Source organism: Vitis riparia, chromosome 6 (genome assembly GCF_004353265.1).
Source record: "Vitis riparia cultivar Riparia Gloire de Montpellier isolate 1030 chromosome 6, EGFV_Vit.rip_1.0, whole genome shotgun sequence".
Taxonomy (NCBI): Eukaryota; Viridiplantae; Streptophyta; class Magnoliopsida; order Vitales; family Vitaceae; genus Vitis; species Vitis riparia.
Window position 1 is genome coordinate 22,346,345 of NC_048436.1, and position 22,790 is coordinate 22,369,134.

At 33.6% G+C, this 22,790-nt stretch overlaps 3 protein-coding genes across 3 annotated transcripts; 2 read left to right on the forward strand and 1 right to left on the reverse strand.

Moving 5' to 3' along the window:
- Positions 1-1,725: 1,725 nt before the first annotated feature.
- On the forward strand, positions 1,726-2,584 carry LOC117917112 (ethylene-responsive transcription factor ERN1). Its single transcript, XM_034833336.1, is given in 2 exon segments — positions 1,726-1,905; positions 1,908-2,584. Coding segments are annotated over 2 exon segments (810 nt in total). The 5' UTR covers positions 1,726-1,772.
- A 1,044-nt stretch (positions 2,585-3,628) lies between these two features.
- LOC117916116 (tubulin alpha-5 chain) lies at positions 3,629-7,307 on the reverse strand. The gene is made up of 5 exons (XM_034831974.1): positions 7,068-7,307; positions 6,107-6,321; positions 5,819-6,018; positions 4,977-5,485; positions 3,629-4,246 (listed from the first exon to the last, which is right to left on the reverse strand). The coding sequence occupies exons 1-5, from the start codon at positions 7,178-7,180 to the stop codon at positions 3,934-3,936; spliced, it is 1,350 nt and encodes a 449-aa protein (XP_034687865.1). The 5' UTR covers positions 7,181-7,307; the 3' UTR covers positions 3,629-3,933.
- A 7,742-nt stretch (positions 7,308-15,049) lies between these two features.
- Positions 15,050-20,047, forward strand: LOC117916641 (mitochondrial dicarboxylate/tricarboxylate transporter DTC). Its single transcript, XM_034832771.1, has 6 exons — positions 15,050-15,270; positions 15,972-16,055; positions 16,734-16,795; positions 17,743-18,104; positions 19,083-19,297; positions 19,617-20,047. The coding sequence occupies exons 1-6, from the start codon at positions 15,151-15,153 to the stop codon at positions 19,671-19,673; spliced, it is 900 nt and encodes a 299-aa protein (XP_034688662.1). The 5' UTR covers positions 15,050-15,150; the 3' UTR covers positions 19,674-20,047.
- Positions 20,048-22,790: the final 2,743 nt, after the last annotated feature.

Below are 22,790 nucleotides of genomic sequence, written 5' to 3' on the forward strand. Positions count from 1 at the left end.
AATAACAGTAAAAATAAAAAATATTTTAAATTATATGTAAGGATATTATTATAAATTTATTTCTTTTTCATTTCCATTCCTATTATTATCAAACATTAGAATGGAAACAAATAATCATTCCAATCTTGCATTCCTAAGTTCATCCAAATGCTAGAAATGGAATCATCAAATTCATTCCATTCCACTAAGAAATAGGAAAGAAAACAAAATATTATTTTCATTCCCTATTCCGACGTACCAAACACCCCCTAAAGGTTTTCTTACAGGAATCGGAATGAACTTTTGATTCTTATTCTAACTCTAAAATCAATTTGAATGACAAATAAAATGAATTTTAAAGGGTAATTCCAAAAACCTAGAAACCGAATGCAATATTAATATTATCAACTTGTGAAACATTAAAAACTTAAATAAAGTTTCTATTAATCTCGTCATCATTTTTATCCCCCAGGTAGTAAAAAAATTGTGATAAAAAGGAGATGAGTAGAATATTGTTACTCTTCTTTTATAAGCTTATGAGGGAATTCTTTTTTATTTTCTAGTTAAGTACCCTTCTAATAAAATTAATTCATGAACACAAAAACTCTTATAAAATAAAGGGGAACAAGAATGTATACATTTAAATTAGATTTTTCAATTTAGAAATATGATTTAAATTAAAATATTTTTAGTTTATAACACTTTTATTATTAGTATTTTTATTAAAAAATCATTTGATATTCTGATATTTAAATATTAGTTTAAAAGTTTTTTAGTAGTATGTGATATAACAGAATGATTTTTTTAAAAGAATTATTTATAAATTGATTGTGTAGAAACATATAATTTTTATAATAAAACACTATGAAAACATGAATTCTCTTAAGTCACTCGCTCTCTTAATTCAAGTTAGTGTGGTTGGAGGATGAATTTGAGGAGGGAAGAGGGAGGAGGGATTCCATTGCAGAACTTTTGTGGGATTCCATCAAAGGCGGTTGAGGTTGAGGTTGAGGTTGGTGGTGTTGTTTTCTTGTCTCTTGACTCTTGGGAGTTGGGGATTGTGGTGTGCACCCACGTGGCAGGGCTTCGTGCCCTCACGACTCTCCTTGTTTCTTGTTCCCCGGTTGACCTGATCTATACATCATGCCTTGCTTTGCTTTGGCCTGCACTTTCTTGTCTTCACAACAATACATTCATAAAAAACACAACCCCAACACATCATCTCAGCTTTGACTCCTCTCGCTTCACTAAGTGTTTTTTTTTTTTTTTAAATAAAAAATCAACTTCCTCCTCCTACATGTCTTCCATGTCTCTCTATCTTCTCCTTTTCTCCCTCTCCCGACTCAATACTCACTCTCTTGCATATATATAAAATCAAAGACATTCATACATTGGTTTGTTACTGGGAACATTTTGGTTTAGGACGATTAAAAAACAAAAAGAACACCCATCACTTGAACGAACTAAGTAATAGTTAAATGTCAATATATAAGAACATGTTGAGCAGCATATACACAAATAAACTAGAAGGGCAAGTATATAAAATGACAAACAAAAATGAACAGAGAACATACATATGATTTGGCCTTCTTCTGAATGTTGAGAAATCAGTCATCCTTACATGGGAACAAATTCTCTATGACAACCTGACAATGGAATGAAGACACAGACGAGCGAGCCACTACCTTCCTCCCCCCCTCCCCCAAGCCCCCTTCTTTAAAATCAATCACACCCTCTTCTCTTTCTTCAAAACTCAAAAACCTTCTTTCTTTTCACTTCATTACACAAAGCCTATGGAACTCCATTTCCAGAATCACCCAAATGGTGTGTCTTCACCCTGCAAACAGACCAAGGTCAGGGAAAGAACAGCAACCAACAAATGCGGCAAAAGCCGCAAGTTTGTTGGGGTGAGGCAAAGGCCTTCTGGGAATGGGTGGCAGAGATCAAGAACACAACGCAGAAGATTAGAATGTGGCTGGGGACATTCAACACTGCTGAAGAGGCTGCTCGAGCTTATGATGAAGCTGCCTGCCTTCTTCGCGGTTCCAACACCCGAACCAACTTTGCCACTCATGCCCCTACCAATTCTCCGCTCTCTTTGAAGATCAGAAACCTGCTCCATCGCAAAAAGAATTTAAAACAAAATCATCCTCCGCCTCCTGCTGCTCTGACAACTATTCCCACTGAAATGAGTACTGGAGCTAGTTCTAGTAGTGGTAATAGTCATAGCATTAATGTTAGTCATGCATCTAATGTTGTGAAACAAGATATCCAAATGTTTGATGATGCATATAGGCCTGATTTGAGCAACTGCATTGGGGAGCTCAGACTAGGTTCATCTCAATTTGATCCCTCCTGGGTATTTCCAGCTGGTTCTGATTGGCTTCAATCAACCCAGGACGGTTTTGAGTTTCCTAAACATGCTGAGTTGTTGTCCAGAGCAACAGACCTAGATATGACGGAATTCGGGCTCATGAAAGTAGAAAGAAATATATCAGCATCATTCAATGGCATGAATGGAGTAAATGAGTACATGGAAAATGTTTACGATTCCAATGATGCTTTCTGGGATCCTTCACTGTGTCAGCTGTTCTGCACAGGTTGATCTCCCTCTCCCCCTCCCCCTCTTACCTCTCATGAAAGTAGAAAAATACTAAGAAGATGACTACAGGGAGAATGTTTGTGATTCTAGAGATGTTTTGTGTACTCTTCCTTTCTTATGACAATTGCCGTGTCTCTCTCAATGTTAGTGCTACGAAATTCTGGACAGGGAGAAGACTACCCAGTACACATCCTATAATATCACTTTTGAACAGCAAAGTTCTTTCAGATTGTTCTCGCACAATTGACTTTTTTTTTCTCTTCTTTATAAGAGCCAAAAAGATAACAAGTAAAGGATTTCTAGGGATGTAGTTGAAATAAAGCGTATGTGTGTTGAAGATTTTGTCTCCAAACTGTCTTTCAGTGGTTTCTCGAAGCCCAATCATCATTCCTCTTCACATCATTAAAAATTGAAGCCCTAGCTTCCTACCACCCAATCATCATTCCTCACATCATTTAAAATTGTTCTATGATCTTTCAAATGTAGATAGCAGCCGAAGCATGGGATTCAGGAAGCGGAGGACCAAACAAACCAAACTAAAATCTCCAGCCTCTACAAATGAAAAGACACCCTTTGTCCCATTAGTGTAACAAGATTAAATTGAACCCATAGTTCCTTTCATCAATTTGGAGCGGCTACTTTTCCTTACTGCATATTTTTCCTTCTCTCACACCAAACAATAGGGAGGAAATGGACTCTAGGACAACTTGGTAAGGAGCCATATGCTTCCCCAAAAGAAGACCTCTTTGGGTGAAATGGTAAAGATATCGGTTAGCTTCAGGGAAAGGACAACTGTCCAATATGGTTAGTCCTAATAGATTAGCCTCGAGCGTTCGTTTAGAATTTCCTTTTTCTTTTGAGAACCCTTGAAAAAAATTGAAATCATCCTAAATCCCGAACCACTTACACATGGTAACCAGAGTAGAATGTCTGCATCCTGCACTAACAACTACTAATGGCGTATAAATCTAAACTGTTTAATTGAGAGAGCACGCCCTTTAATTGAACATGGAAGTGGTGGGGGAGGGGAGAGCAAAGAGAACTTGATTGAATGACTCAAGGGACCTGTTAAAAGTGTTTTACTGCAATGAAAAGGGACAGAGAAGACAAAACTGTGACATTTCTGACTAGAGTGATGCAAAAGCAACTCATGATTCTGAAAAACCACTCCTTTGATCCCACAGAAATACATCTTATCAGAGAAGAAGGCACAACTTCAACAATTCCATAGCATGAAAAGAGATAATGGAAAACACAAGATACATATAACAAAAGAGAGATACGGGATGAGGTGGCGGGCAAACCCTCACATCTTCAGCCAATCTTCCAGATGACACGCCTGCTGAACTACCTTAATAATCTTCAGCTTCCTCGTCGTCATCCACGCCTTCAGCGCCGACTTCCTCATAATCTTTCTCAAGAGCAGCCAGATCTTCACGAGCTTCTGAGAACTCTCCTTCCTCCATGCCTTCACCAACATACCAGTGAACAAATGCCCTTTTGGCATACATGAGATCAAATTTATGGTCAATGCGCGAGAACACCTCAGCCACTGCTGTGTTGTTGCTTATCATGCACACAGCTCGCTGCACCTTAGCAAGATCACCCCCAGGTACCACTGTGGGAGGCTGATAGTTAATACCACATTTGAAGCCAGTTGGGCACCTACAAAACCCAAATAAGAAAGTTTTTCAGACTGGGAAAAGATGATGAGAGAAAAGAACACATGCGTTGAAGGGTATGAACACAATTCTAACCAAATTGTGATGATTGGGACCTAATCCTACACCAATCATCACTTCCATAAAGTTCTGAAAAATCTCTGAACCTACAGGTTGACAGCAATAAAGTAAAGAGTCACCAACCATTCACTTTTTTGGAACATTGAAGGTGAACACACAATAACATACATACATACATAAGTGTTCTAAAACCAAAGGCTCTTCCTCTAAGTTACCTACATTATTGAAAAATCGTTTAAGTCTCAACCCATGCCGATGAAGACAATATCTCCCATTACTGGACTAGTGTTTTTCTTAGGCTGAGAAGAAAGAGAATCATGCACCTAAGCTCTACTTAAGCAATCACAAAATGATGGCCCCTTCCCATTCTGTCACTCACAGCAAAAACAGGTCCATGTCATCATGGGGAAGCCAGCATGACCTGACAGAGTTGACTTGGTCTTATTTGATAAAAACATCTTAGATGAAAATATTGGTCCAAAACCATTCACCATATACCCTCAGCACTCCCAGAAAATGATGTCCCTGATATTTAAAGAATAACAACAGCAAGCCCTAAACAATCTTGAACATCATTTCCATATATTAGCATTTTTCATCCAACCTCACTAACTATTCCCAATTATTTGCCCAAATTAATGCATTTTTCTTACCAGTCAACAAATTGAACAGTCCGTTTGGTTTTGATGGTGGCAACAGCAGCGTTAACATCCTTGGGAACGACATCTCCACGATACATCAAGCAGCATGCCATGTATTTCCCGTGCCTTGGATCACACTTGGCCATCATACTTGAGGGCTCAAATACTGCATTTGTGATCTCAGGAACTGATAGCTGCTCATGATATGCTTTCTCAGCAGAGATAACCGGGGCATATGAAGAGAGCATGAAATGTATACGAGGATATGGTACAAGATTAGTCTGGAACTCTGTGATATCCACATTAATGGCTCCATCAAACCTTAAGGAAGTGGTCAAAGACGATATGATTTGGGATATCAATCGATTCAAATTGGTGTAAGTTGGCCTCTCAATATCTAAGGATCTACGGCAGATATCATAAATGGCTTCATTGTCCAAGAGCACAGCTACATCTGTGTGTTCGAGGAGGGAATGAGTGGAGAGAACACTGTTATAAGGCTCCACAACTGCTGTAGAGACCTGCAAGCAAGGATATGTCAGATTTAACCAGGTTCCATATCACCAAGGCTTATAATCACATATTGAATAGCCATGTTTGTTTTCCTTTTTCAAGTAATTAATTTCATTTTAACAATAACAAGTTTACCTTTGATTTCACAATAATAATAATAAGTTAAGAGATACCTTCAACAAACATAAAAGAGACAATGGCCATAATAAAGGCAACCATCATCTTTTTAAATTTAATATGGATACCATATAGGGATGTTTGCTGCTTATAATCATTATAATGGCAACATAATTTATGCTGTCGGTATGGGGCTCACAGTCTTAACTTAGAAACTTATATACCTGGGGAGAAGGATAGATAGTGAACCCAAGCTTTGACTTCTTTCCATAGTCTACAGACAAACGTTCTAACAACAAAGACCCCAGACCCGAACCAGTGCCACCACCAACAGCATTGAACACCAAAAACCCTTGCAAGCCAGTGCAGTTATCAGCTAATTTCCTCACTCGATCGAGACATAGATCTACGATTTCTTTCCCCACTGTAGGACACAACCAAAACCACATAAGCCATCAAAATATACACAGAAGAAATGCCAATTTATGAATTCAACAAAAAATGAAGCTTACCTGTATAATGTCCTCTTGCAAAATTATTCGCAGCATCCTCCTTGCCAGAAATTAGTTGCTCAGGATGGAACAGCTGCCTGTACGTTCCAGTCCTGACTTCATCAATGACAGTTGGCTCCAGATCAACAAATATCGCTCTAGGCACATGCTTGCCTGCGCCGGTCTCACTGAAGAAGGTGTTGAAAGCATCGTGCCCAACGCCCACTGTAGTATCACTGCAAATACACTAAAGTCCATAAGTTTCCTGCTACAAATCTGACCTCAAAACAACAAGCTGCTTCCAATATCCTGAGAATTCAAAAACAGAAAAAGGCCACAACCCACAAAACAAACACAAGCAAGGAAATACATAGTAGAAGGAAATCAAAATTTCCAAAATTGACCCACAATAAACAAAATAACACTACCCCATTCTTCCCTTTACTACTACAGAGAAAAAAAAGGTACCATACCCATTACAGACACAAAGCCGAATCAATATCGATCATAATACAGTCCATGAGTTTGAGCCACAAACCCAAATAGAAAGAGACAAAACAGTGTGCTTCTGAGTCCATGGCGTTATCTGTTCAACAGTTTACCTTTCTGTGATCAATTTATAGAACAGCAAGCGAATTAAAGATCTCTTAATCTCCCCCCTCTCCTTTGAAGTACACCATTTTCCAATGGATGATCAAGCAAATTAACCGAGTCAAACACAATTCAACCACACGAATCAAAGAAATCTCCCCCAGAAAATGGTAATCTGGATTAAATTCAACAAACCCTTAAAAAATCTCCCCAAATCATTCAAAATCACCCAACACATTTCCCAAAAACCCACAATTAAGAACATCAAAACATGGATCAAATAAGAAGAAACCAAACAAACACAAAACCCTCTACCAAACCCAATTCAGACCAAAAAGATAAAAGAAAAAAAGAAAAAAGCGTCAAAAACTGAAAATTGAGAAATGGGTACCTGGGCATCATGCCATCAGGTTGAATGCCATGTTCGAGGCAATAGAGCTCCCAGCATGAATTTCCCACCTGGATCCCTGCTTGGCCAATGTGTATGCTTATAATTTCTCTCATTTTCTCTCAATCAAAACACAACCAGAAACCCAATTCGTAGATCGCTAGTCCAGATCGGAGTATCCGCCAAGAATACAGAAGATTTTTTTGTTTCCCTGCGAATATGATAGAGATATATAGGGAAACCCTTTTCGCTCTCTGGTCTCTCTCTCTCTCTACCTTTTTTTAAGAATAAAAAAATGGAGATTTAATAGAATTTGATTCTTTTTTGGAGTCCGAAAACAGAGGCCCCACCATTTGAGCCAGCTCTATGTGGGCCCCACTTTCTCTTTCACCGACCCATTTTCTAATTTCCCGTTTTGCCCCTCTCATTTTCACCACTCGGGTAAGTGGGTCGGGTCGGTTTTATCCTATAAATATCCCCTTAGCTCAAATATATTTGAATTTTGATTCACTCGAGCTCGAAACTCTAATTATCTTCCTCGATTGCATGCATTAGTATCGATTCTAAAATCATTTATAATGATATAATAATTTTTTTATTTTTCATATAAATATTATGAATTTTAAATTTTATGTTTTCATGACTTTAAAATATATTTACATAATTAAAAATAAATTCATATATATATATATATATATATATATATATATATATATATATATATATATATATATAATTTTTTTTATATAAATTTATTATAAACCAAAATTGGATAGTTAGGAAATATTTGGGAATCATTTTTTAAATAATTTCCAATTTTTATAACCAAAATCAAATTTCTACATTAGAGAACATGATTATCAACTTTTGTTTTCAATTGTAGATGTTTTGAGTAATAATTGAAAAAGATGTTAAATAATATTTTGTAACTTTTGCATTGTATAAACAAAGAAAAGTAATTTTCATATTTTAGTTCCAAATTAAATTTTTTTATTAAAATAATTAAAAACTATTTGTAAGTATTATTTTTAAAAATTATTTTTGAAAACTTTGTTTAACAAACCTTCAAGAAACTTTGATTACTAGGTATTGAAAGGAATGACTATTAAGTAAATTTAATTTAAAATCATATATTATTGTTAATATAAATGACTCTATTATTATTGTTATTGTTATTATTATAAATTTATTGAAGCAATTTGATATATTGACCTTCAAGACCTTAAAATATATCTCGCTAGTATTTATAAGAATTAGAAACTTATTGTCATGAAACTAATTTTAATGGGATATATTTGCATCAAATTTTTTTTTTTTTTTAAAAAGAAGGTATCAAGTGTCTTTATGATAACTATTCTTAAAATATTTTTTTATTTTAGAGAGTACATTTAGTAAATTAATAAGAAAAAAAATAGTTTTTTTATTTACTCTTAAAATAATTTTTCTTTTTAAAAAATTGAAATGTTTTGAATTAATTTTAATAAAATGTTTGTAGAAATAATTGAAAAGAATAATAATATTTTAAAATTTTTTGTATTACACATACACTGCACACAATAGTATACAACAAATTTATGAAAATAAGTCGAGAAAATTGTTTCTCATATTTAAATTGCGAAGTAAAATTTTCTATTTTCAATTTATATTAAAAATACCAATTTTACCCTTCCAAATACCCAAGGAAAGAAATGACCTTTCCTTTGATCTTAGTCCTCCCCTTTTGGTCAATGGCAATGTAAATTTAATTACAAAATTCATTATTAGGGAAGAAAAATAGGTGTTTGGAACAAAATTATCATGGGAGTCTTTAATTAGTTTTGAGGGTAAAAATTAGAAGAGAATCATCAAAAAGTAACAAAAGGACAATATAATGAAAACACCATTTCAAACAAAAGTAATCGATGCATTTACTTATATTTAATTCTAGAAACTTGGAATTGGACTCTAAATCTAACTTTATGTCTCATAATAATTCAATAATTTAAAAATATATATTAATTTCTAAATGATCAAATTGACCTAAGCTTGACTTCTAAGATCTCTAAGTAATGAAGCTAGTGAACCTAGCTACCACAACCCAACAAATTTAACATCCATGTCATGACACGTTCAACCTACTTTTTAACTCTTCCATCGAGTAGAGTTGAAGAATATACTATTTCACATCAAACCTATATATACTTAATGTAAATATACGGATTATCACATCTCTAATCATCATTTATTTCAAATTATGTTAATTAACTCCTTATAAATTTGTATCATTTATAAAATAGATTTTAGATTAAAAAAAAAAATAGGTAGGTGTGTTTAACAAAGTTCACATAAGGGATTGAAGTTTCTGATCAATTTATCGATGTGATCCTTCAATGAAGACAATATTACTTTAATAGGAAGAGAATTTCACAAAAGAGTATAATATAAATATTCTTAATCGTTACTTGTTTTATCATTATTTGTTTCAAATTTCATCAATTAACACCCTTATAAATTTATATTATTTATAAAATTTATTTTTTAGAGAGATTTTGGTTAAATTATTTTAAGCAGGTGGGTTTAATAATTTTCTAAAAAATAAATTTTATTCATAAAATATGTTTAGGTGGGTGTTAGTATGTGAAATTTGAAAGTAACATTAATTTAGTCTCTCTATTTATATAAAGATTAAAAATAATTCAATGGAAGTTGTTGTTGTACCTTTTTATCATTGTCTTATTGTGTGACAAGCTGTGAAGCTAGCTAGGCTGTTACTTCACCAATCTATGTATGGTATACCATATACAAACAAAAATAAATGAAGGGTTTCGAGGGGTTGGAATCATTGAGAACGAGAAAAGAAGCCAGATAGGGCCATAAAATATGAGGAGAAGATAAGCTTGACAGCAAGAAATGCATGGCTCTCCACCATACAATGGGGGACCTTTAGTCTTTGTATGATATATACTTATTTGCCGGGTGTTGGACCAACAAAGTTGGTTAAAACATTTATTATTGAGCTTAGTAAGTTGGCATTCACATGCCCATATATTCTTTTAGGTGCCCTTTCAAGAGGGGAAAAAAATATAATTGTATAAACTATCTATATATGATTTAATTTTGTGTTATTATTGTTGTTGTTAATTAGTTCAGATGATCCATTAAGACTTGTTTAATGACGGGTTTTTAAAATGGTTTAGTGAACAAATTGTTCCTCTTACTGGGTCAATTGTATTATATCTAATTATTGAATTATGTCGAAAAATGTGTTGTGTTATAATTATAGTATTTAGGCTATATTTTAGTTTGATCGAGGAAATTATAAAAACTTGATGATGCGTAAAGATATGATTCTTAGAGCTATGTATAATGAATGTTTTGTTTTTAATAATGTGACATTATATGAATCATATAACATGATTGACTTCAAATTCTTTGAGTGCAAAGTTTGGTGGCCTTCATATGGGTCCATTGTATGTTTTCTTTGTTTTGATTCATGCATTTGCTTTCAATTTTTGTGGTTTTGACAAGACTAATGATTCCAAAAAAAAAACTTGTCACTTAAAATCATATTGCCATGGACAATTGCATTCCTTTTAGAAATCATAGGATAAAATACAAAATCCACTCTTATACTTTCATCGATATCTCAAAAATCTCTTTTACTTTCTATTTTTTGAAGTGATGCTATTGTTAAATCATTCTCAATATCATATAGAATTTTTTGTTTTATATATATATAAAATGTCTCTACGTGTTTTTGATTTATTTACGATCTTGTCACATGAATTTTCTCATCAATTTTTAATATAAGGACTTATTTGATATTTGAATATAGCATAGGATTAATACTAATTTTAAACAAAAAATAGAGGTCAAATTTAGACATATTTTAGAGTTTGATTGACATTGTTTTTAGAAAGCATTTATAATATAAAAAGCGTTTTTGAAAAAAAAAAAAAAAGATGTTTAATAAAGTTTAGAAAACATTTTTAAAAAATTGAAAAAAAATTACTTGTAGTATTTTTTAGGGAAATACTTAATAGGTGGTTATCCCAAAAAAAAAAAATGTATAAAAAATAGCACTTTGAATGAAAAAAATTGTTGGCATCCTTAGGTGGGTAAGAAAAAAATATTTTTTCCTCACCCACCATATGTACCTAGTCTTAAAGGAGAAAAAGAGAGAGGACACAAAGGCCTTACATGATAATTATGTCCATTCACCATCTTTAATGCCTTGCATTATTATTATTATTATTATTATTCCTATTGATTTTTTGTTGTGTACTTTCACTATTTATTTTCTTGTACCATAGAATTGATGGAAAGAAATTGGGCATGCCCAATATTATATGATCATATCTTATCATATATAACTCAAAGTACTTGATGTTGATTAAAAGGTGGTAGACTCTTGTGGAATTGAGGCCCAACATGCATTCGCAATTTTAAATAGAGTAGGTCATCAACCTAAAAGTAATTGGCTCAAGAAAATAACTAAATGATGAAAATAATAACAAAAAAAGATCCGGTATAATTAATCCTAAAATGAGACCATATTGCCTCCCAAATAAGTTTGAATCTACAAATATAGTAGGAATACTAGGTGTGTAAAGTATAATAAGAAAAAACAATAAGGACTAAACATTTTATTATATTTGCAATTTTTTAAAACTGTTATCTGTAATTTAGATTTAATCTCCTTAATCGAATAAATATAATAAAACGGATTGAACAAGTGTTTGACAAAAAAAAACGTGATTTATAATCATCAATTTAAGTATATTTAAAATTATAATTTGACAAATTGTCGTGCTTATGCATGCTAAATATCCCACTATGAAATTAATAGAGGGTTACATAAGACCAATGTTTTGAAAACTAGATCGGATTGATCAGTTCAACTAGGCCAACCATCCATCAGTGGCCTTTTCGGATCTTCACTTTCAAACCGCTTGATAGTTGGACCGGCTCTAAATCGCCTGAATCGACAAATTGACTAATAAATCGTCTGAATAGAGCGATTCTACATAAATTGAACAAGTCAATTTCTCCACCTTTTATTCATGGCCCAGATAAAAGCCCAGCCTCCATTCATTGTTTTAGGCAAAAGCCCAATCCAAACCACCCTCTTATTGGACTGCGCACCTTGAGGATAGGATTTGAACTCTGACCCGAGCTGAGCGAAGGACATGGCCTACCACATGGCTTGCCCTTTGTTGCTTGATGTGGCAAATAAAAATGATTTATAATATTAAATAAAAATAATATAATATTTCTAAAATTATAATATTAGTTAAAATATATAATTAAATTTTCTTTCATTTTGAATATATTCAAATTCAAATATTATACACATTTCATTTAATAAAATTTAAAATATTAATATATTTATACTAATATTTGACAATATCAAAGATAAAAAATAAATATTATTGATTTTTAATTTTTTATATATTTTAAAAAAATTTTATTATTTTATATATATATATTATTTATGATATCATCGATTTAATTTCGATCATCAGTTCGACTACCAAATCATGCATTAGTAAATTTTTCAATTCAATGATCAATTTGGTTTTAAAAACATTGCCTAAAACTATTATGAGATTGGGTTAATATCTAACTTAATGTTGGAATTCATCATTTATAAAGTATAATAATGTATATTTCATTTTATAGACATTGAATATGATACCCTTGACTATTAATCCTCTTAATTCTTTTAAGTTTTTATTTAGCCCATTTTTTTTAATAATATTTTTTCAAAATACGATATCATCAATGAGAGTACATATACACTATTTTTAAAAATTTAAAATCATGCCAATAAAACCCATATCAATTAAATAAATCAAATCATAATTGTGAACAAAGCACAATAATCAACGAATAAAAAGCAAGTCAAGCATTCTATCCTAGGCACAACCCATTTGATAAGCAACTGTCCCAATCCTAAAATTTTTAGAGGCCCAAGAGAGAAAAAGTAAGAAATGGAGGGAGAGCCCATCATTTGAGAAAATGGATCCCTGTATTGGACAATAAAGGATTAAAGGGCCAAATTCTTCACCATACTTTTGCATTTCTTTAGTCCAATGGGCTGCCATTCCACAAGCCCATTCACTTAGGAGGCTAAATTAAAATTGACCCAAAAGGGGGGTTGGACGTTGGAGGTGATCCCATGGGTTGGGCTTCACCAACTTCTTCTAAAGAGGGAGTACCAAGTAAGAAAATTTTGTATCTCAAAGGATGCGCGCTCAGTAGTATTTTTATTTGAAGTATTTTTTTCTTAAAATAATTTAAAAAAATGATATATCAAATGCTTTTTTAGAAAGCATTATAAGTTATTTTTAAAATTTTATCAAATACTTATTTTTCTTTCAAAGACACTATTTTCTAAAGATATTGTCAAAAAGACACTAAAAATATGTTTGAAATATTTTTAATTAAAATATCTTCTTTAAAAATATTTTTAGAAGAATTACCTCTCATATGCTTCTTTAAGAAGTAATATAAATGATTTTTTAGCTTTTTAAAACTATTTTCTAAATTTGACAAACCTTTGATTTTTTTTTTTGTATATTATAAAGTGTTTTTTTAAAGTACAATCAAATCGGTTTTATAAATCACATGTACATAATATATCACATGTTTTTCTTATTTCATTTTTCACAAAGTTAAAGAAAAACAATTTAATAATCATACGACCACCTTCAACTTTTGATTTTAACAAGGTTTGTTGATTAATAGGTCACAATTTGAATACCATGTGAGTCACGTGACTACCAGTGGCACACCTTACATACCCACTTGATCTATATTTTACAATAAAAATTTTTTTTTTCAACATTTTATTGTTTTTAAAATTAGTTGACCTAGGTTCATTGGATTCTCCAATCATAGAACTACACGTCACCATGTGGGCCACGAGAAATAGGGCGGACCACCCAGGAGCCCAGCCCATTGAGGCCCGGCCCATTATTTTATCTTTGATTATCGTTATTTGTAAGGCAACCAAGCGAGAATTACAGAACAGTGGCCACTGTAATTTCATAAAAAATTGAGGGGCATTTTAGTATTTTAGTTTACTTTAGGACTGTGTGGCCCTGGTTAGGCGAGACAACGTACAGCAGTCCCAGCAAGTGGATTACCGAAAATAGTCCTGTACGTCATCTTATTTACCTTGATGCCATCCTCCAGGACAAATATCATATAAAAAAAAGTCTCATTATTTTCAATTTTATTTACCAGGGGTACTAACTGGGTATTTTGGAATTTATTATTAAAAAAAAAGAAAAAGAAAAATGCTGTTAATACCTCGCATTAAAGTACAATTATGCCCTCACTCTTTTGGTGAAACTACAAACAAGTTGTTGAAGGTGGGGAGGGTAGTCCTACTCAGCTGAAAGTCAATAAGGTACAACTTGACGTTGCTTTTAAGATAAAGGAGATTCAACAACCCTGTAAAATGCAAATTTACCATTTTATCCTTTATATATATATATATATATAGAAATAATGAAAATGATAAGGAAAATTTTGATTATTTTAAAATTTTATAAAAAAATACATGAATCTTACACCATTATATCCATATATATATTTTTAAATAAATACAATTAAATTAGGAAAAATATGAATAAATTACCAAACCTGGGAAAATAATTTCCACTAACAATTCATCTTTAAAAAGTAGATATTGTTACAACCACTAACAAATTCCCCCTACTATCCTCCAAATAAATCTAACCCACAACAACTTCAAATATTTTATAAATGCACAAATAAAAGAAAAAAAATCATCCACAAAAATAAATAAATAAATAAAATTGCGAGGGCAATAGTGTAGTTGAAGAGGAGGGTTTGTGTGGTAAATTTCTTCAAATCGAAGGTCACAGAACCAAACTTAAATTTTCCTTCCATAGATATATTTTTTTTAGAAATAACAAATAAAAAATATAAATATTTTGAATTTATATATTTTTTGTTGTCGCTTCTATTTTAGTCGTATAACTTTGGTTTTCCCTTCACAAACCCTTTTTCTCCCTCGTTGTCTGCGCCCTCCTTCTCTCTTCCTCTGTTCTCAATCGCTTTGAATCTCAGGAAAATGGGAGATGAGAAGAAGCCCAAAGCCTCTGGCGTCTGGCCCACTATCAAGCCCTTCGTCAATGGCGGAACTGCTGGGATGCTCGCTACTTGTGTCATCCAGCCCATTGATATGATCAAGGTTTTTACTCCAGATCGACTGTTTCTTTTTTCTTATCGGCGTTTTGTGGGAAATCCATGGTTTTTTTGGGAAGTAGGCGGTTGAATCTAGTGGGTTTTGAGCTGAAATGGTAGGGTTTTGGTGGGTTTTGGGTTTTTGATCTGATGGGTGTGGTGCAAATTAGTTCGTTTTGTTGTTTGTTGCGGTTTTTTTGGAATAGACCCTGATCTTTTTCAGTAAGTGGTATAAAGGCTTCTGGTTTTCTCTTTGTGATCTGATGGGTGTGTTGGAGATTATAATGGGTTTTGTTGTTTTTTTTTTTCTCTTACATTTTTCTGAAACGACCCATCTTTCTTCTTTCATTAATGGGTTTTTGAATGAAGAAATGAGGTTTTTCTTCAATGGGTTTTTGTTTTTTGATTTGATGAATGTGTTGTAGACATGTGATGTCTTTCCTTGTTTGCATTTTCTCAAATGACCCATGTTCTTTTGTTCATAATTAGGCAATCAAATCTTGCTCGTTTGAGCTTAAAGGTGATTTTGGTTGTTTGATAAAGTAACTGAGATCTGGTTGTGATCCTTGTTTTATTGGTAGCCATATATTTGAGTAGATAGTTCTTCCTCAAATTTTGGGTTTATACTTGGTTTAGTCGTCTAGTTGGTTGAATGCTCTTATGATTATACAGATCTGATTTGTTATTTTTTAATGTTTTGGAGTACAGGTGAGGATCCAGCTGGGTCAGGGATCAGCAGGCGAGGTGACGAAGACCATGCTTAAGAATGAGGGCATGGGTGCATTTTACAAGGTTTGTTTTGTTTCTACAAATTTTGAGTTTTGTGATTTAGTGGTAAATGAGTTATATGCGATGGAGTTGTTGAATTTGATCTATAAAATCTTCTATTCTGGTTGATTTGAGATGAGGTGAGGACTTGTTCCTGATTCAGTTTAATGCAGGTTGCTTGCTTATCTTGTACACCCATAGAAATGATAAAGTCAGCCATAAAAGTTTGTAAAGGACTGCTCCTCGTACTTTTTGGTTGTTGAATCAACAAATTGTTATTTTGGATAATCAGTAAACAACCATAAATGTATGTCAAGGATTACTCCTCCTTGTAGTTGGATTGTTGATTTGGAAAACTACTTGAAGGACTGCTCCTCCTTGTACTTATTGGTTGTTGAACCCACAAATTGTTGGACTGCTCCTCATTGTACTTTTTGGTTGTTGAATCAACAAATTGTTGTTTTTGATAATTATATATGAGAGAGAGAAACTTGCCTCTTTCTGTTATAGGAGTCTAATTTCAAGTTATAATGATAAACTTAAAAAGGAAAGGCATCATATACAAATTTTGTTCCAAAAAATAATGTCACTAATCATGATATTGGAATTATCTTCAATCTCCCATGAGTTAATGTGATGCTATGTATCTAATTGTGCATTTTTATACACATCACTCTGCCTGAACTTTATAATTTTGTGCAGGGGTTGTCAGCTGGTTTACTCAGACAAGCTACATATACCACTGCACGACTTGGTTCATTCAGGTGAGTGTTCTTCAAACTTAATTATTGTTGTGCAGCATCTAACCATCCTTAAAGTTTTTGTTCTTTATTCTTTAAAATAATGCATGTGGGTATGGGAGGGTTGTTAAAAGCTAATGTTATTGCTTTGTGTGTACTTGGTGTGCCATTTCCAAGCACATTTAATATATTTTCTTATTTACCTAAAAAAAAACTAATGTCATTGCATTCCTTGGAAAGGTCAGAAGTAAACTTTATACCAAAACATTTTCTTTCCCAAGACTTTATATTATGCCACTTTCTTTTGTTTATTCATGGACATATCATTTTGACCATATCTAGTGAACTTCTCTTCTTAGGAGGCTTGGGTTGGAAAACATTGAGAATATGGACACAAGAAAGGAATTGGCTTTGGAACTATTTGCAGGAACTTGTTAGATTATAATGTTTGTCTTGTGGTTGGGGCTTTTATTATTATTTCTGTTTATTTTATTAGTGGTTTGAAAGGATATTCCATTGAGATAAAATCGTTTGAAGGCACTAAAGCATTCTTTAGGATGGAGATTCTGTTCAAATGATTTTATTTCAAGCCCACACCAGTATAAACCATATCAGCTAAGGAAATCCTAGATACAAATCCTCTTTTAAGTTCCAAAATGGCACAAATGGACTTAAGAAAGCTGTAAACAATACAAATGGAGTCACTTCAAATGCTAGATAAATGCAAATGTTATGATTTATTTAATGCTTAAATTGATGTTCATTTTGACTGAAAAGGCATATGAAATTATTTTTTTGATTTTAGAAACTTGTGCAACCTTTTTATCTATTAGGGATCCCTGTCTTCCCTTTCTTTTCTTTAGACTTTTAACAGTCAAAGCCATTGCTTCCAATGATAGTTGTGTGATTCTAGAAACTTGTACAACCTTTTTATTTATTTGGGATCCTTTTCTTCCCTTTCTTTTCTTCAGAATTTTGACGGCCAAAGCCATTGAAGCCAATGATGGGAAGCCCCTACCTCTGTATCAGAAAGCTCTTTGTGGGCTAACTGCTGGAGCGATTGGAGCTTGTGTTGGTAGTCCAGCAGATTTGGCACTCATTCGTATGCAGGCTGATGCCACCTTACCTGCTGCTCAACGCCGACATTACACAAATGCATTCCATGCTCTTTATCGCATTGTTGCAGATGAAGGGGTTCTGGCTCTCTGGAAAGGTGCAGGGCCTACTGTAGTGAGAGCAATGGCACTGAACATGGGAATGCTTGCCTCTTATGATCAAAGTGTCGAGTTTTTCAAGGATAATCTTGGCTTTGGCGAGGCTACTACTATAATAGGTAAGATTTTGTTGCTATCGTGTGATGTTAATTTTGGACTAAGGCTGATTTTGCATACACTTGAATGCTATAGGGGAAAAATCAAATGTTGCAGGAGATCCTCTTTGGATACCAACTCCTACATGACAAGACATATGGATATGGATAGAGTGGTTGAATGCTTAGCATTTTTATTCATTTATTTATTCTCTGAAATAGTCACTTCTGCCGAGTATGCCTAGATAATATATTGTGATATAATCCAATCCAAAGTTCACTCTGTTAGTTAACATTTCATGATTTATTTAAATCATCTTTGGATTCAACAGTAGTTTAACATCCAGAATATGAAACTCATCTGAATTAAAATAAATGCTTTCAAACTTAATCTCTTGTAGTGGAATTTTGCTTTCTGGGCAGTACTGTTGGAATTCTTGTTCTCCTTTTTAACCAAACTCATTAGTACCACTCGCATCTGCCAACTGCATGGAGAGTGGACAACCTTTTAGTACTTGGAGCAAACTCAAGCACATGAATCATTTAATTCAAAAAACATTTGCTTTCCAATACACATCCTGTAACCTCTTGGGATAAATATCTGAGATTGAGCATGTTGGATTCCTTGTGTCCCAGTGTTCCTAAGGAAGTGTAATTGCCTAATTTTCTCGCTATATTAAGTGGAAATACACTTGGGTGCATGATAAGTGTTGACATACTTGCAGAATGTTGCTGGATATTTTATTACTTTCCAATGCACATCCTGTAACCTCTTGGGATAAATATCTGAGATTGAGCATGTTGGATTCCTTGTGTCCCAGTGTACCTAAGGAAGTGTAATTGCCTAATTTTCTCACTATATTAAGTGGAAATACACTCGGGTGCATGATAAGTGTTGACATACTTGCAGAATGTTGCTGGATATTTTATTTTATATAATATACTGGCTTTTATTGTATTACTTCTGTGGTATAGTGAATTGCTTTCTTTGTTTATTTTCAGGAGCAAGTACTGTTTCTGGATTCTTTGCTGCTGCTTGCAGTTTACCTTTTGATTATGTCAAAACCCAGATCCAGAAAATGCAACCTGATGCTTTAGGGAAGTATCCTTACACAGGCTCTATGGACTGTGCCATGAAAACCCTGAAAGCAGGAGGTCCCTTCAAATTCTACACAGGATTTCCTGTCTATTGTGTTAGAATTGCCCCCCATGTCATGGTACTCTCTCTTGCCTTACCCTTTTTCATCTACTTAGAGTATTCTTTATTCGATTCATTGAATTACATGAATTACCGCAAGATTACCCCTACACTCTCCCCATCCCCTTCCAGGGGGTTGAAGGCACCCCCTAGTCAGTCTCTCTCGGTAGTCTTCTGCCTTGCACCATTTTTTTTTCTGGGTCCATTGAATCACATGAATTACAGCACGACTACACCTAGACTCTACCTACCCCATCCCTGGTCTTGAAGTTTTTCAGATATTGTTTCTTGTTCAATTGATTTGGTTTCTGATCATTAGATGTGTGTGCATTTTGCAGATGACATGGATATTCCTCAACCAAATCCAGAAGGTGGAGAAGTCCTTTGGATTATGATTTGCTGCAGGAGCGGAGATCTCTACATTGGAGTTCAGCTTTGCTATCATAATAATAGTATCGTGGCTTGTGTCGTAGTTGTAGCTCGTTTTGGCAACCTCACACACCCTCAAAAGTAAAGCCATTTTCTTTAAATTCTCATTTACATTGAGTGAAGGAGAGTAATATATTTCACTCGAATTTGAGCATTTTAGGGTTTCACTGAAAGAGAGGATACTACGAATCCATTTCAAAGTGTTTTGAGAGTTTTTGATTGATGATCCTTGAGGAAAAAGGAAAACTATATTCAAGAAGAATAATTAATGTAATATTACTCTATAATGTAGGTCTACCTAATCTACATCTTCTGTTGCTTCAAGGCTTGCCAAGGTTCATTACATTGAATTCAGTCATATATTTTGCATTTAGTTGGTCGTTTTGTGTGATCAGTGCCCTCTTACTTTCACAGCAGAAACATGTTCAACAGGTTTGCATATACAGCAACACTACACATGCTATGTCTCTTTTTGAACAACAGTTTGTTTAGAGCAAAGTTTTAAAAGGCGCTTCTCGGGTGCGCCTTGAAGCGCGCCTAAGGGCGAGGTGGGGTGAAAACAGCTTGAGGCGTAAGAAATAAAACGCAATGCCTAAAAGACGTATGCTTTTTCCAGTGAGGCGCGATTGAGGCACGCTTTGATCACGCCTTTTACAGGGAGCTGATGTGGCCATGAACAGAAATTAAAAAAAAAAACCTTAAGTAATCCCTGAAACCCGAGTCCCGATTGAAAATTTTGGCAAACACAAATTGGGAGAAAAACTCAACGAAACCCTACCTCAGGTGGCGACGAAGTGCTCAACCTCAGGTGGCGACCAACCGCAGTGCATCTTTTCCGGTGGCAACCCCTCTCATTCATCTCCAGGTATGTCGCGAACTCACGATCTCCATTTCTTCGTCTCCCATGTTTTTCCCTCTCATCATCTTTTCATCTCTTTCCCTTTCTCGGCTTCATCTCCCATGGATTTCTCCCACTTCCATGGTTTCTCCCTTTTCGTCTCTCTCGGCAATCGACACAGGCTTCTCTTTCTCAGTCAGCTTTTCAACGATTTTTTTTTTTAATCAAATCAATTGTGCTTCTTCATCCTATATATATGTATATATATTTAAACCCTTTGCCACTAAGTCATTTCTCCCTTCATCCATTTTTATTATTTAAATATTCTAATTTTAATTCACAGTTTGGCTAGGGAAGATAAAAAGCTTTTGTTAATATTTTTTTTTTTTTTTGAAGTTTTTTAGTTATTTTTAATATGTTTGCTTCTAGGAAATCATTCAGAAAGGAAAAAAAATTTAAATATTATTTTTAATGTTTATCATAAAATAAAGTGTGAACAAACAAATATAATTAAAATTATATAAAAGATAATTATTTTTGAATTTTTATTTTTTTTATTTCTGGTTTAATTTTAATTTTCACCTAAATTTTCTTTATTTTATTATTAAATTCCAATTAAAATTTATGTGTATAATTTTTAAATTCCTCTAAAAAAATATTGGTTTTTTAAAATTTAAACCAATTAAATTTTGTATTTCATTTTTAAATTCCTTTTAATTATGCCTTGTTATTATTTTTTAGTCAATTATATTGTTATATGAAAATTTGAATATGATTATTGGTGGTTTTTTTTAGAATGAGTTCCTCCAATTCGAGAAATTCAAGAAAAAAATTTGTGTGGAAGTATGTTATTGAAGTTTTCGGGGAATAATATTTAAGATGTAAATTTTGCAATCATGCACGGGAGGGGTGAATAGATTAAAACATCACTTAGCTGGAACTCATCATGGTATGAAACCATGCAACAAAGTAAATGAAGATGTTAGATTGGAATGCAAAGAGGCATTGACCAATTTTAAGGATAAAAAAACGAAAAGAAATGAATTGCTCCAAGAAATTGGTATGGGTCCAACTTCAATGCATGAGAGTGCCTTGTCTAGAACAATAGGGACATTAGGGAGTGAGAGTGAGAGTGGGAGTGTAAGTGGGAATGGGGAACCTATTCCTAGGGGACCCATGGATAAATTTACCACTTTACAACCTAGACAAAGTAATTTGAATTCAAAGTGGAAGCAAGAAGAAAGGAAATAAATATGTAGAAAAATTGGTAGGTTTATGTATTTAAAAGGTCTCTCATTCAACACTGTGAATGATCCTTATTGGTTTCCTGATAGATGTTGTTGCAAATTTTGGGCCCGGGTTTAAGCCTCCATCTATGCACCAATTGAGGACATGGATTCTTAAAGAAGAGGTGAATGACCTAAGTATCATTATGGAAGATCACAAAAAGGCTTGGAAACAATATGGATGTTCAATTATGTCAGATGGTTGGACAGATGAAAATAGTAGGTGTCTTATAAATTTTTTGGTGAATAGTTCTGCTGATACTTGGTTTATGAAATCAATTGATGCTTCTGATACAATAAAAAATGGGGAATTGATGTTCAAATATCTTGATGAGATGGTTGAAGAAATTGGAAAGGAGAATGTTGTGCAAGTCATCACTGATAATGCCTCTAATTATGTGAATGCTGGAATAAGGCTTATGGAAAAAATAAGAAGATTGTGGTGGACTCCTTGTGCTGCTCATTGCATTGATTTGATGTTGCAGGATATTGGAAAACTAAATGTTCATGCTACTACACTTTCTCAAGCTAGGCAAGTAGTAAAGTTTATATATGGGCATACTTGGGTTCTTAACTTGATGAGAACATTTACAAAAATTCATAAACTTCTTCGTCCAACAATTACACGATTTGTTACAACATTTTTTACTCTCCAAAGTCTTTATAAGCAAAAGTAAGCTCTTATAGCAATGTTCTCCTCAGAAAAATGGTGTTCAAGCACATGGGCTAAAAATGTAGAAGGTGTGAAAACTCAAAGTACGGTGTTGTTTGATCCAAATTTTTGGCCTCATGTTGCTTTTTGCATAAAGACCATTGTTCCTTTAGTTAGTATCTTGAGAGAGGTTGATTTAGAGGAAAGACCAGCCATGAGTTATATTTATGAGTTGATGGATTCAACTAAGGAGAAGATTGCATTTAATTATCGGGGCGTGGAGAGAAAATATGACTCAATTTGGAGA

Excerpts from the sequence above, each read along its gene's own strand:
- LOC117916116 (XM_034831974.1), bottom strand. The coding sequence starts at position 7,180 with ATGAGAGAAATTATAAGCATACACATTGGCCAAGCAGGGATCCAGGTG. Across the intron at positions 6,019-6,106 it reads TGCAAGAGGACATTATACAG|TGGGGAAAGAAATCGTAGAT; the intron begins GTAAGCTTCATT and ends TGTGTCCTACAG. Across the intron at positions 4,247-4,976 it reads ACTGTTCAATTTGTTGACTG|GTGCCCAACTGGCTTCAAAT; the intron begins GTAAGAAAAATG and ends TGGGTTTTGTAG.
- LOC117916641 (XM_034832771.1), top strand. The coding sequence starts at position 15,151 with ATGGGAGATGAGAAGAAGCCCAAAGCCTCTGGCGTCTGGCCCACTATC. Across the intron at positions 16,796-17,742 it reads GCACGACTTGGTTCATTCAG|AATTTTGACGGCCAAAGCCA; the intron begins GTGAGTGTTCTT and ends TCTTTTCTTCAG. Across the intron at positions 19,298-19,616 it reads GAATTGCCCCCCATGTCATG|ATGACATGGATATTCCTCAA; the intron begins GTACTCTCTCTT and ends TGCATTTTGCAG.